Below are 14,479 nucleotides of genomic sequence, written 5' to 3' on the forward strand. Positions count from 1 at the left end.
ATATGCATGAGACCTCATGGTTGTGTCACTTGGGGGAAATGAATGTGCAAAGAGCTTGGCACCGGGGCCCCTCACTCAAGTGCACTGGCGGGCGCGTAATGGGAATGCAATTTAAGCAGTGGTTAATCAGTGTGTTTTCACCAGCTTGCCCAGCAATGCATAATAGACAATCAGCCCCCAGTCACATGGGCGTTGCTACAAATGGTCAATTACTCATCATAGTCTTGTTAAACACAAGGTTCAGCCAGCCAGGGACAGATTGCTCCGCTGGTGCCTTTATTATTATGGGGAAGAACAAAGCGAAGCAACGCTAGGAGTTAGAAAGAAACCGTGACAGAGGAAGGGAATAAACAGACAATAGGAATTCGAAGAGGCACGGACATAGTGCGATTCTGCTCATCAAAATAGGAAAGAGAGGAGCGGAAACGGCTGCGGTGACAAAGCAGAGGAAGGAAAAAGGAAAAGCCAAAAATGGAACCGAAAAAAAAAAAAGGAGAAGAAAGGGGGGAAAAAACAGGACGGTTCTAGTCATGCTGAGAAATGCAAGAGTGAAAGAGAGAAAAGAGAGAGAGAGAGAGTGGAGGTGAAATGGAGCAAAGCAATAAAAGAGATTGAGGGCATGAAAGTGAGAGATAGAGAGAGCAAGATAATGGAGAGAGGGAGAGAAATTGAGAAAGGGACACTGGGGAGCAGGAGCAAAAGTGTGTGAGAGTGAGAGGGAGAGAGCCTGAGAAAGTGTGTACTCAGCTGTGAGATGAGACCTCTGTCTGCCCATGGGGAGAGGTGCTGTGATGGGAGACGAGGGGAGAGGACTCCGCTGACAGCGAAGGGGAGGAGAGTCTCACACTCTTTCTCACACACACACACACACACACACACAATCTCTCCGTCACTCATCCTCGCTACGGCTTAACGATTAAACGTAAATGGCAAGTTTACATCCGCATATGACGCCTCTTAAAAAAGTTTGGTCAAAATCACGCCGACTGTGTCCTCCTTAATCTAACCCTTACCTGCTTTCTTCCCCTTTGTTGCGTCGGTGATGCAGGCAGTGGATTGATGGGCAACTCATCGGCCTCTTTCATGGGGACCTTCCTGGCCAGTAGTTTGGGTTCCCCACCGTCTCATCCGCCTCACCCTTCCCAGCCGCCCTCCTCCCCCTCGTCGCCCTCCTTCCGAGGCGGACCCCACTCCAGCGCCTCGCAGATCTGGTTTCCCCATTCCCATGAAGGTAACTCGCAAAACACTAGCGCACACACACACTCTTAAAGTTATCCCATCACTTCATCACATTGTCAGTAAAAGGTGATACTTACGTTTTCGCAGTACTGGAGACACAGCTTTGGCTGGTGTATTTTTACCCTCATGTTGCTTATTTTGAGAGTTTGTAAAAGGTTTCTGCTAAAGTACAACTTGTAATAGTCTAGCGGAAGTTTTGCACCCTAAATAGAATAAAAGAGTGAGAGTGCTTTGCTTCAGTTGTCTGAATAAGGACACAGAGTCAGTAGTTCAGCCAAGGACTCTTACGGTATTCAATTCTTGTCAACAGGAATGTCGCCCCAGACTGCACGAAACGGCTCATGTATGCGTAGGCCAAAAAAAGTTGCGGTGATCGCGAAGCTTTCAGCCAGTGCCTCCATCCCAGCTATATGGAGGGGGTTTCCCGCCTAACACTCAGCATTACAACATCCTAGCTACACAAACATCCACTAGGATTCCCGATAAAAACACAAATTCTAGATCTAGTCCCCCAAACTTAGTTTTATCAGAAAGTTAGAGATGAAAATGGAGATTTTTTTTTTTTTGTGTGTGTTTTCGAACATCTATGCCTGGAACCAGAGAGGACCCAAAAAAATGACCTATCCAAATAAAATACTGAAAAGTGTGGCAAACTTTTTTATTCAGGTGCACTTAGTCAATACTTACTTATTATAACTTCTTTCCAATGTAGCTACAGCTACATGTCTTAAGGAGTATCTCCTAACCAGCTTTGTACACAGTAGACATGTTCAGTTCTTCGTTTTTACAAAATTGCTCAATCTGTCGTATTGGAGGGAAAGTGTCTGTGAACGCCAATATTTAAGTCTTGCCACATCTTGATTGGATTTAGATTTGGACTTAAATTTAAGTTCAGTTTTGGTCATCATCATAAACAGGCTGACCCTATTTTCTAATTATAAATATTTTGAGGACAGTTTTTTTGTGGTATCAGAATAATTTAAGATTAATCTAAATTGAAGTGGGGCTATTTAAGATGCAGAGAAAAATAATTTCTAGGCTTCTGATGTTCGCTTACTTTGCTCTGTTTTATCTTTCCTGTAAGAAAGTTGGAATACATATATATTCCTGCTTCAAATGTAACAACAGATTAGTCAGAACAGTCTTTTTTTCTGTTTAGGATCCCAGAAATCAGTACAAAGCAAAACCAATTTCCTTGTTTCTTCTTTACCAGTAACTGCCACAATTTCATTTTCCTTTTTTTATCTCTCTGTTTAGCTGCTGTGCAAACAGTGGTGGTTATATGCAGATTATTAATCACGTTGAAGGTTGGAAAACAAGAATCAGGGTAATGAATGTTTTGAGAGAATATCTGAGTACCTGGCTTTGTACATCTGGTGAGGAGATGGATATTATTTTTGGCTTTCTACAAAAAAAAAAAAGGTTTCAGTCATAAAAATGTTCGGAGTGTCGCTTCACGCTTGCTCAGTATGAGGGATTGCTGCAAAGCCATGGACAATGCAGACAACTCTCCCTGTGGCTCTACGCTTCTTCAGGAGGAGTGAATGCTGCTTGTCGGGACTTTGATGCAATCAACTGGGTTCCCTTAGATAGGAAATGTTTTTTGACCATTCTGTATAATCTGATTGAGTTTGACTTTGGAAAGTACCTTGAGATTACACGTTCATGAATTGCCGCTATATAAATAAAATGGAATTGAATTGAATTCAAATTGAATCCTGCTGATGAACAAACTGCTTTATGAGCAGATCTTATACACATCAACGCAACAAGTCTTCAACGACATAAAAGTAGTTTAAAGTAGAGTAACAACAGAAACAACTAAAAGGACCATTTTAACTTGCGCACTGCCATCAATAAAAGTCTTAAGTTACATCTACAAACGGCTCCGGTGCCTTCAGAGTCTCAGACTGAGGCGCCTTACACCCACCAACGCTGTGTGGCATCGTGTTCCCAAGCTCTTAGGGGTTTGTTGAACTATCAAATGCTTCTCCCATCCAAGACATCATTGACTGAGTCAGTTAACAGTTCCTGCAATTCACAGAGAGAATCTCAACTGAGATATCAACTTCAACATGAGCTCACTCAGAAACATTCTCCCTCCAGGCTCATTTTCTGAAGCATCACTGTTTGTCTTACCTTGCGCTCTTAAGGTTTCATCGTCAAGCACTTTCTTTTGTGGAAAAGAAAAATAATATTAGGAGTGATGATGGCAATGCCAAGGCTAATAAAAGTAATGGAGGTGATTATGACTGGGATTATTACTCAGTTGGCAATGGAGGCCATTATCTCTATTGCAGTTTAATTGCATATAACGCACTAAGAGCATGATTGAATCCAGACTGTTCATCAACCACATTCAGCTGTTCCCTCCTCGACATAATTGCACATTGTCTTTTTCCTGTTTTGCATAAAAAGCAAGTCATCAAAATGAGCGGCAAAATTACCCAGACTCTCGCCTCCTCTCTCTGGGTGTCAGCAGCCCCCCGCCGGCAGCAGCGCAAGCTCTGACTCCTGCATGCGTCGCCGCATTAGTGTCTCACTCGTATTCTCGGAGATATGCCGCGGATGTTTTTTTTCCTGTCTCAGAGTGTCTTTTTAAACAGGTTGCTTACATGCCAATTTAAATGTAGCAGTTAATGTCTAAAGTCAGCACCTAGTTTAAGATTGCCGTGTTTTAGGCACAGACAGCACTGAAACCAGATATTTACATTGTAAAAAAAAAAACATAGCATTTTCCCCCTCAGTGTCTGACATTAAATACGCGTGCTTTCTTTTTCCTTGAGGTCATATTGGGATAATGAAATGTAATTTCTATATGCTAAATCCCAGAAAAAAGAGCATTTCATTGATTTTATTTTATTTTACCGTTTTCAATTTTTCAGAATTTCCCCATTATCTCAGTATTTGGTGTAATTGCCTTTGACACTATGAATTGGGTAAAAAAAAAAAATTGGTGTCTTTTCACAAGCTTCTTTCAATAGTTTGCTGGACGTTGAGCCCATTCCTCCTGAGCCTATGGTATAGGTTGTAGGCTGCCTCGCTCTCCCCTGTAATTCACAATGGGAGTGAGGTCAAGGCTGTATGATGACCACTCAAAAACATTGACTTGGCTGTTTTTAAGCCACTTCGTAATTGCTTTGGCGGTTTTCTATAGGGGATGACCTTTTTGTGCTTAAATCTTTAAGTTCCTGGCTGATGTCTTGAGATGTTGCGTTGATATTTCCACATACCGTCGTTTCTACCTGATGCCATGTATTTTGTGAAGTTCACCAGTCCCTCCTGCGGCAAAAGAGCTCCATATTTCACAGTTGGGATTGTTTTCTCTTACCTGACTCCGCCAGATAGATTTGCTCCGCATATCCATCTGGAAACCTTCCGTTGAAGTAATTTTGGGAAGGGGCGAAAATACTGGTTAGCTGATTGGCCTATGTTGGTGATAGACGGGCCAAATAAACCAATCAGATTCCTCGTCGCTCTGTTACGAGCGACGACGAAAACACAACCACAAGCCAAGCTACTCTTGCTGCTGCAGGTAAAGGCTCGTTAGCTCAACAAAGAAATATTCTGTAATTCCGATAAAACTTGCTCGATAGCCACGCTAACGCTAGTTTCATCGGTTGAAGCCGCCATGTTCTTTAGACTGAACTGTCGCACTTCCCGTTGCGTCACACCTCAACCCGCCTCAAAGCCAACGCTGATTGGACGTTCGTTTGGTGAACGGCTCCAAATTTTCTTCAACGGAGGGTAGCCAGACTGATCTGCGAGTGAAACCTCGAAAGCTCGCGAGATCAGGATGGTCTCACGAGGCTATGTTTTCTCAGGGTTGTAAGGTTTCCCCTTTTTTATCCGAACGGGATATCTTTTTGGTCCATATTTCCTGATTGGCCTTTCATGTCCATGCAAGACTAATTTGTTTGTGGATATTTACACACTCATACCAACTTCAGCCAGCACAAGGTCTTTTGATTGTCCTCTGGGGTTTATATGCGTATTTTGCACGAAAATATGATCATCATTGGGACACAGAACCCATCTTCTTTTCAAATGGTCTGAGGCTGGACATGACCATATGACAGGAATCCTGTAATTATATCCAAGAATGAACAAGACTTTTGGAGATTTTCCATGATCTCAAACAAGGAAGCTGTTTGTTTGAGGTGTTGCCTTAATTACCTCAGAAGCTTATAAAGCACAGACATCATTATCATTTTCCTAATAGTTTACAGGCGTACACTCTGTATGTGTAAACTTCTGAATTTGAAGAAGGTAAACAAAGAGACATCACTGAAAGCTTCTCTAAATATTCGGACATTTAGCAAATGCAAATAATTTTAATAATACTGACCAACCCAGTATAAAAACTATCCTCCCGATTTAACGTATTTTTCGGACCATAAGGTGCACTGGATTATAAGGCGCGCCAAATATTCCTCCCAGGTGTGTGTTATCAGGGAGAGCTATCTGTCTCTGTCGGGAGGACAGAGTAGTTGGACTGCACTGCCCTGTTTCTAACATAAGGCCAAACTAAATGTAACTTTTATATTGAATTAACTTACTAAGTTTATTGTTACCAGCGAGCACTCCGGACACAGGCTGCCTAAAGGCTCCCACATACTTGGGCGTTCTGTGTGCATACTGTGAGCTTGGTGGACTTCTCGCTGACTCTCCATTGACATTTTGCCCTTCATAGTCAAGCCTACATTTCTTCTGGCAAACTCCTACATTTCCCACACTTTCTTCCAGTGGGACGAAGCGGCGGAACGGACGGTAATGTGTGCGATTAGCGAGATGAGCACGTAGAGCTGTTTCTTTTCCAGCAGGCTCCCACCGCACACCTGTCAGTGAGAACAGAGGGGGACTGTCCTTGGTACCGCCTTCTTGGAGCAGCTCAGTGTATGAAGCTCGGTGTCACATATAAAACAGTTGGATGCAAAGACTTCTTACTGCCGAGAAGTTTGTAGTGTGACATCGTTGACGAGGTTGAAAAAATTGAGTTCTGCACGTACCTTTATGCGGAGGGTCCGCCTTGAGTACGCGCGAACCTCCGCAGAGTGAAGTATACCCGAGTATGTGGGGGGGCCGTTACATGAAGGCACTTCTAGTTTTGACATTACAGTCAGGCAGTCTTGTAGACAGCTCAGGGGTTGCTCAGGTAGTGACACAGTGTGCCGTAATGCTCCTAATATCCATTGAGTGGAGCGGCTCCATTGCTTACCAAAGTCGTACGTATACATTTTTAACAGATTTTTGAGCGCACTGTACCACATTAAATCGGTCAGTAAGCACGACGGTAATCATATATAAGGTGAAATATCAATTTCTGAGAAAAGTTAAGGATTTTAAGTGCGCTTAATAGTCTGGAAAATATGGTAATGTCAGACAGTGAGGGGGGAATGGATTGTGTGTCTTTTTATACAGTGTATGTAAACAACAGGTTTTAACTGTGACTGTATTTGGGCAGAATGCTTTTATGTTCTTGTATTAACCTAACACTTTTTTTATCTAAAGTTACAATAAATGATTGATGAGATTTTTTTTCAAGTGAATAGTTCTTTTCTAATAGGCGTCTGATGTATTTGAAAGTGATGTAAATAAAGAAGACTAATCATGTAGCAATATGGGATATGTCAATGCATGAGGATCTGCAGAAACATTTCTACTAATTTTATGTAGCTAACAAATCTATCTAGATATTCAAAGCCCACAGCAATCAAAGGACACCCTGTTTTGTGTTCTCACTCCCAAGACGTCAGATGTGGCTGTTTTGTCAAACCTGACGGCGTCTCTGAAATGCGCAATCAGGGTCCTTAACTGTTAGTTCTGTGATGTAACAATGTTTGACACCAGGAGTGCATTCCTATTTCTGAAGGCTGGCTTTGGGCGCAGAAATGATGCTTTATCTCACTAAGTTTACATTTTGCATGTCTGGAATCAGTTTAAACATCTCCCTCTGTTTGGTCTGGATTAGCTATGAACACAAGTTTAGTTTAGGCTAGAAAAATTATGGTTTTGGGTACAGCCTGGGTGACATAAATGTCACTCAAAGGCGTACACGAAGTACTGCACATGCATACTGTTGTTTACCTGCACCCGCTTCACTTTAGCTGGCTTAAGCCTGGTTTAGGACATCACCTTGATATCAGTGCTCTAAATGCTACAATTACAATGCAGCGAGTAGCAGCAACCAAAAACATAAAGGCCTGTCTAAACTGAAATGCATATTTTGTAAAATTAAGATTTTATACTGATCCTCCAATCCACTTCCGACATGCCTTTGTGGTGACGAATTGGAGATTTCCGAAACTGTAGAGGCCCAGTTCCCACATGCCTACTATTTCTGTGCCAAAAACAACAACGATAATGGAGTTGGTTTTCTGTTTCCATTTAATATTAAATGTAAGCTGATGTAAATATAGGATCATCAAAAAAAGTATATCAATTAAAAAGGAGATGAGCTAGAGTGCCATATCCACTAATAGCCAATGTAAACCCCATTAGCTGACAGAGCTTCAGTGCAACACTTCTTTTAGCCATTTAGTCTCTGATGTCTGTCATTGGAAAGTTTGCCCCCTGTTCACACCTTGGAGATGTTTGAGCAATTTCTTTCAGGTACAAATCATCCCAGCATCTCTGAATGAGCAACGTCTGTGCTTTGACGCTGCCTATGACTTTTCATTCCCAGATTCTGAGCAAGTCTTTGGTGGACTTACTGGTGTGTTTTGCATCGCGTTGCAGGGTCCGGCTCTGCTCTAGCTTTATTTGTTTTTGACAGATTGTTGTCCTCTCATAACGACAGAATTCATGTTGGATGGAGAGCTCTCTGGAATTTTGCATTTGGTTTGCACCAGATATGAAATCCAAATGTGTGAAATTTAAACTCCAAAAAACATTATTGCTGTCATCATTGTTGTTGACCATGTTCTCTCATGTCAAACTTTAGATTGGCCTCAATGCTTTTTAGGAGAACAAACGTGTGCAGTCTCTTTCTGATTGCACAGGCATGCATTTTCACATCAACAATAGACATACCGTGCAGTAGATCCCTTGTTGACATGTGGTATTTTTTAGACTTTTTTTTTTAGCATCTTAGGGTGTTTTTTCTGGATAAACTTGCTTGGACGACTGGAGCTGGGCATGTTTGGGGGTTGCTTTGAATGTTCTACAAATATAGGCTATTTTCCGGAAAGCGAAATGGCTGATTTAAAATTCTTTTGAGTCCTCTTTAAATCCCTTACCCAGCTCATAAGCTGCTACAATCTTCTTTCTGAAGGCTCAGGCAGCTCTTTGGATCTCATCTTGGTGTATACTCTTACTTCAACAGTCAAGAGTGCAACAAACTAAATGTCGGAGGTTCAAATTGGGTAAACTTCTTCAAAAAATGCTAAACAATGCACCTGATGTGATATGCCTGTGTGATTTTTTTTTCCTATTTTAAATATAGTAATAATTTAAACTCCATCAGTAACAAAGTGTAAATATATTTTATTGTAGTTTTTAAAAGGTCCTATCTTCTTTTTTAATCGCTTGGTTAATTGAGTTTTTTTTTTTAACCTATTTAGTAGTTGGTGCGTTGTATAGCGCCTATGGAGACTATTTTAATGATTATGTTATTTATTTTTTGTAGATCAGGCCTTTGTGTGAGAATCAGCGTTAATGCACATAACTTTTTTCCCACTCAGCCTTTGAGATAGTTGATTGAAGAAATAAAAAAAGTGTTTGAACAAAAACTGCTGCAGGCCTAATGCCAGCTGGATGTGGTTCAAATGACTTACCTTGTGCCAAAAAGAATCCCTCGCATAACTCAGTCAACACATATAGACATACATGAATGCATCGATTGCCTGCACGCTGGCTGTCTAATCCACTCCTGTTTGATACGCCTCTCCAAGCCTATCTTCAGTTGTCCATCTTTTCCTTCTGTGAGCACTTCCTGTTGGTTTTCCTTTTGAAGGATTTAGGCTGCGCTAACCACCCTCCCACCACCCCAACACGCACCCACCACCCAACACTCTCCACCACACGTCTGCTTCTTTCATTCTCTCTCTTTTGCCAGCCTGCATCCCTTCCTTTCAATTAGTCAAAACTGAAGAGATACATCACAGTAGTGCCCCTCCTCCGCCAAGTGTCTCTCGCCTCCTCTTCCCTTCTCCTCCCGTTCTGTGCCTTGATGGTTCTGTCATTTTTTCTCAATTAGCAGCCCTGACAGGCAGCTCGGGCTGCTCCTCCTCTTCTCTTGGTCTTCATTCGCCCTGCTCTGTCCGTCAAATTCCCTAGCTGTGAGCTCTTGCAGCAATTAGCTTTTTTTTAAGGGGGGGGGGGGGGGTCATGATATTAAATATTGACAGTTTGAAACATGCTGTGGATCTGAGAGATTTTAAGATTGGGCAATTTTATAATTTCTGCATTTTACGTCCACTTGTTGCACCAGGTTTCTGTTGGCTTTTTGGTTAGCGGTGGCTAATCTCCCCTCCACACACATTGACCAGAGTACAGCGCTGCATGCTGCTTAACACTACCCATTGACAATTGTAGCATCAATGCAAAGCATCGAGATAGTGAAACAGGAGAACAACTCTTTCTTAAATTTTGCTCACACACTGCAAAATGTATATAAAGTTTTCTTGAAATTCATGTATACACCCTTGATTTGAGCAGGTAAGTAAGATTATCTGCCACGGGAATGAGTATTTTGACCTTTTAAAATAAGATAATTAGATATACTGTGCTTAAAATCTTGTTCCATTGGCAGATCGTTTAAACTTGCCTCTCAATTCACGGACAATACACTCATTTCAAGATTCTTAGTTCCCTTTTTGCAATGCAATTGATGGACTGGGACTGCAAGAAAGTTTTAAAAGCCATATAATCAACAAGTCACATGAAATCAGAGGAAGCAACCTAACATTTGCCTGCTATCACAGCCAACTTCTCTCCACACAAAGATCCTCAGAAGCAACATGTGCATTTATAGTAGAGGTTTTGTGTGTCTTTTAGAAATAAATGCTAAGTTTTCATCTTGTTTGCCAATGAACTCTAAGAGAGTTGTTTTAGGTGGTGTTGATACAGGGTAACATTTCAATTAAAGGAGCTATAAGTAATATATTTACTGTAAAATTAACTTAAATCATTCTCATTTGTCACCCAGGATGGAAGTAACATTTGCTATAAACAACCAGTCCTCTCGATCAATAATGTCTTAGTCAGGCTTTTCTCCTTTCAAACCTAGAGGTACGGCCCGGAAGTACTTCAGTTCAGAGTGTAGCCCATGTTTACTTCCTCGTTCCTGAACCAATCATATGAGAGTTCCCAGGGTTCCCAAAACAGAGCACAGCACTTGGTATTTTGTCTTGACATCATTACTTATTGTTCCTTTAAGAGTTTTTATTTAGTGTAATTCAGGAATGTTTCACATGTAAATTGTGTTTATTTATATATAATTTATGAATAAAAGTAGTTTTTTACAGAAGAGAGTCATTCCGAAAGGAGTTTACTATTGGACTGTTGATTTTTTTGTTCACACACATATGACTGCATGGTTTTTAGTTGACAGAATGTGTTTATGTTATAAAACAGAATAAAAAAAATAAACATGGGAAAAGTAGGATTTTGAAATCAAAATTAAAGACAGGGTTTTCTTTTTTTTCTTTGTCTTCATAAATCAACTTTAATGTATTAAGAGTATTTAATGTATTTGTCAGCAGGTGCTGATTACAGGTACACAGAAGACAGGTTTTTCAAATTTGATAAACAGTTTAAAGGTATAAGTACTTCAGGCCTGGATAAAAAATATATTTTTAAAGGTAACTAAAGCTACATTACGTATTAATGTATTTCTTTCCAATTTATTTAAAAAAATTTAAGTAAATTCCAGGTTTTATAGAATTAGTGTCTTTCCATTGTTTGTTTCTGGTTTTTCTGTGTTTTTTGTTTTGTTTTTAGAAAAACTCAAACACTTAATTTCAATTCCCATTCTTGTGTAAATATGTTTATTTTCTGAAAAAAAAAATCTTTACCAACAATAAAACTTGACATTTTGAAGGGATTTCAACACCAATAAATAATAAAAAATAAAAATAGAAATCCAAAATGCATTTTAAATAGGTTTCAAGTGAGCCAAAAAGATTGCTCCAGTTAGTTAAAAAGGCAATTACTTGACAGGAAAAATTCATAATGAACAAATCAAATCAATGAACAAAAAAAAATTTTTTTCATTTTTGTTAGGATAAACTGTAAGTAATTGACTGAACCATATAGTCAATATAGACCTTTTCTGTCTTTTAACTTTCTGCTGTAATCCAACACGGTTTAACAATTACCTTTTTAGATGTTAAGAAAAAAGATTCCACTCTGTTTTCTCTGTCTCTTGCCTCTGCTCCTCCCATAGATTGAAAGACATACACTGTTAACACCCCTCTGTCATTTACTTGCTGATGCTGACATGTTTCTGTGTGCATGTGTACATGGGAGAGAGCCCGGCTGCTGTGCAGTCAGCAGACTGCGCTAAGACCCTCCTCAAGTCACCTGCAGCAGCAGCAGCAGCAGCCGCAGCAGCAGCAGCTTCTCTTGTCCTGAGGAGATTAATGGCTGAATGGGCTCCGCCATGCCCAGCAGTCTCCCCCTTGCTGTCCCATTGGAGGGTACATTGAAACTGAGCAGGCTGGCATTATCGGGCACAGCCAGACCACACTGTGAAAAGGGATTACGCTGTCAATCGTCACGCTCACAAACAACATGCTGCTGGAGAAAAAAAAGGGCGCTCTCCTAGCTTGGAAAAAGACTGACGAACAGCGCTCTCCCCCTTCAAAATTGTAAAAAAATGCCTTGCTTAAACAAAGGATGCCTCTTCCCTCACTGCAGTTGATGAATTGGCATAAATGTGGATGCTTATTAATCATGACAGCAAAAAAAATAGAGAGACAGAGGGGGGATGGGAAAAGAGCGCATATGAGGTAGAGAAAAGCAGTCAGAGAGGAAGAATTAAAGAAAAAAAAACAACAGTGTGCAATTATCGTCCTGTTACCCTGAGCAGAAAGCCGCACCTCCTGTATTATTGCCGTGCTGTTTGCGCTCTCTGTGCATTTCATTAATTAAGATTGGAGAAAGCAGGGGCTGAAATGAGGCAAGGTCATTAAGCCCGCCACAACACTCGTCCCTCTCCTGAGCCAGCTCTCAGCTCCAGCTGCATTGTCCCTACGTCAAAAACGAAGAGATTCAACACTCAGAGCTGAATTTAGAAAGCAAAAAGCCCCCCCCCCCACTCCCCCAGATAGGTACAAGGCCACATGAACTACATTACTGCTTTCCTGAATAAGGTTTCATGCTTGCCAAGAAAGAAAATTCTGTCCTTGATTTAACTTACAAAGATTGTATTCTGTTCCTTATTCTCATTGTTCTTTCACGTCTGTTGGAAAATGAGGCTGGAAGGATTGATTTGCCTTTTAATGGGCCTCTTCAGATTACAGTGGTCTCTAGTTTACCTATGAATCAGATAGATTTCATTTGAAACTAAATACTGGTCAGAAATAGCCACTAACAAGCTTCTGGGATACTTCTGGCTATATATCTGTCCACTTTTTTTTTAACAGAACTTTTCAAGTTTGTTGAAGTTTGCTGGTTTCCTACTCTAGATTCACCTTTAATGCACAGTCCATGCACTTTTGATAGGGTGGAAGTTGGATCCATTCCAGAAGCTTAGTGTTACCTTGTTTTGGCCAGTTCTGATGTGAGTTTGGCAACATTGTCCTGTTGGAAAACCTAATTTTGTCAAAGTTTCAACCATCTACCTTTTGAGTTGAGGGGAAGTTGAAGTATTTGAAGGCAGTCCTTCATTATTCCATCGCCCTAGTGCAATAAACCAGTGCCACTGGCAGCTCAGCTGACCTTCACCATGATACTAAACATGCTTGAGGGACTTGAGAGATTTTCTGGTTGAGCTGCATCTTCCTGTATTAATTTAACCAAATGTTAGTGGGGCTTATGCGTACATTTGAGTCTGTATTTACAGTTTTGGCCTTGCTTGGGTTAGAGAAAAAATCCACAATAATTCCAAACTTGTGAAAACAGTTCTTGATTCATAAATTCATTGAAGTTGTCTGCATTGCAGAGTGGTTAAAGGCATTATTAAAAGCCCCCAAATTCTATGACTTGTATGTAGTGTATGTTACACTAACAGTCATCCAAAAAAGCTGGATGCATGAACCTGTCAATTCATGTTTTTTTATTTAATTTCTTTGAATCTAAAATCAAATGATAAAAATACTCACCGTTTCTACATCCTCATTCTAGCAGTTCTTTGATTTATTTTTAAACCATTTTTTAAATCCTTTTTTATACAGTTGTATAAATAGGTGAATTTAATTTGCATTGATGTGTTTAGATGCCATAGTTACCCAGTTGCAGTGGTGTTGTCATAGTGACGTCTGTCTTAATATTGCAATTGGGCTTTCATCTAAGTCTTTATTCTCTCTCCTCTCCATCCTTTGTGCCCTCCGGTGTCCTGTTTCAAAATGATTGTGTTTTTTTTTTTTTCTTCTGGTGTAGACGTCCCCCAGATGGCCATGATTTAAAGAATGCAGGTGTACAGGCTTATAGACCCAAAATTCAAACACCATTTTACCTCTAAACTAGGTTACTAAGAGTTACAGAGAACCAGCTCTCTGTTCACAGAAGCCAAAAATCCATCCTCATCGCTACACTCAGATGTGTATAGGTGCCGCTGCTGGTTCTCACGGTGTGATAAAGAATAAGCCATATGTCTCAAAGAAAAATGTCATATTACACCAATCCCAGAGCTTTTCTTTCATTATCTAAATGCTAAACTCGGGCAGGAAAAGCAAACATTAGAAGCATAGCCAGTACTTATTTGCGTATGAACACCAGCAGCTGCACCGGGTCTGAAGGATTACTGCACATAACTCCATCACAGTAGCTGTTGTCATGTGTTATCAACCGTCTCTCTCTCTGTCTCTCTCTCTCTGTCTCTCTCTCTCTCTCTCTCTCTCTCTCTCTCTCTCTCTCTCTCAGGTCCAGGATATCCTCGATTTTCAGGGAGCCTGGCCCACACGTTCCTTCCAATGAGCCATTTAGATCACCATGCCAATAGTGGTGTTCTCTATGGCCAGCACCGTTTTTATGACACACAAAAAGGTAAGCCAAAAAGTAGAGTATAAAAGTAGGTAAGAAAACATTTATTCATATTATTCAATGTTCTTTGCTGATCTGCCTTCTATTCTCTTCT

At 40.6% G+C, this 14,479-nt stretch overlaps 1 protein-coding gene across 5 annotated transcripts in view; it reads left to right on the forward strand.

The window, feature by feature from the left end:
- The window catches only part of LOC105936188 (BAH and coiled-coil domain-containing protein 1), a 96,379-nt gene that overhangs the window by 47,721 nt on the left and 34,179 nt on the right, over positions 1-14,479 (forward strand). For all 5 annotated transcript variants that reach the window (XM_012876888.3, XM_012876885.3, XM_012876887.3 and 2 more), the window contains exons 3-4: positions 1,049-1,231; positions 14,266-14,388. In XM_012876888.3, the coding sequence (XP_012732342.2) occupies positions 1,049-1,231; positions 14,266-14,388 (306 nt within the window). The remainder of the gene's footprint in view (positions 1-1,048; positions 1,232-14,265; positions 14,389-14,479) is intronic.

The sequence above is a fragment of the Fundulus heteroclitus genome, chromosome 16 (assembly GCF_011125445.2).
Source record: "Fundulus heteroclitus isolate FHET01 chromosome 16, MU-UCD_Fhet_4.1, whole genome shotgun sequence".
NCBI lineage: Eukaryota > Metazoa > Chordata > Actinopteri > Cyprinodontiformes > Fundulidae > Fundulus > Fundulus heteroclitus.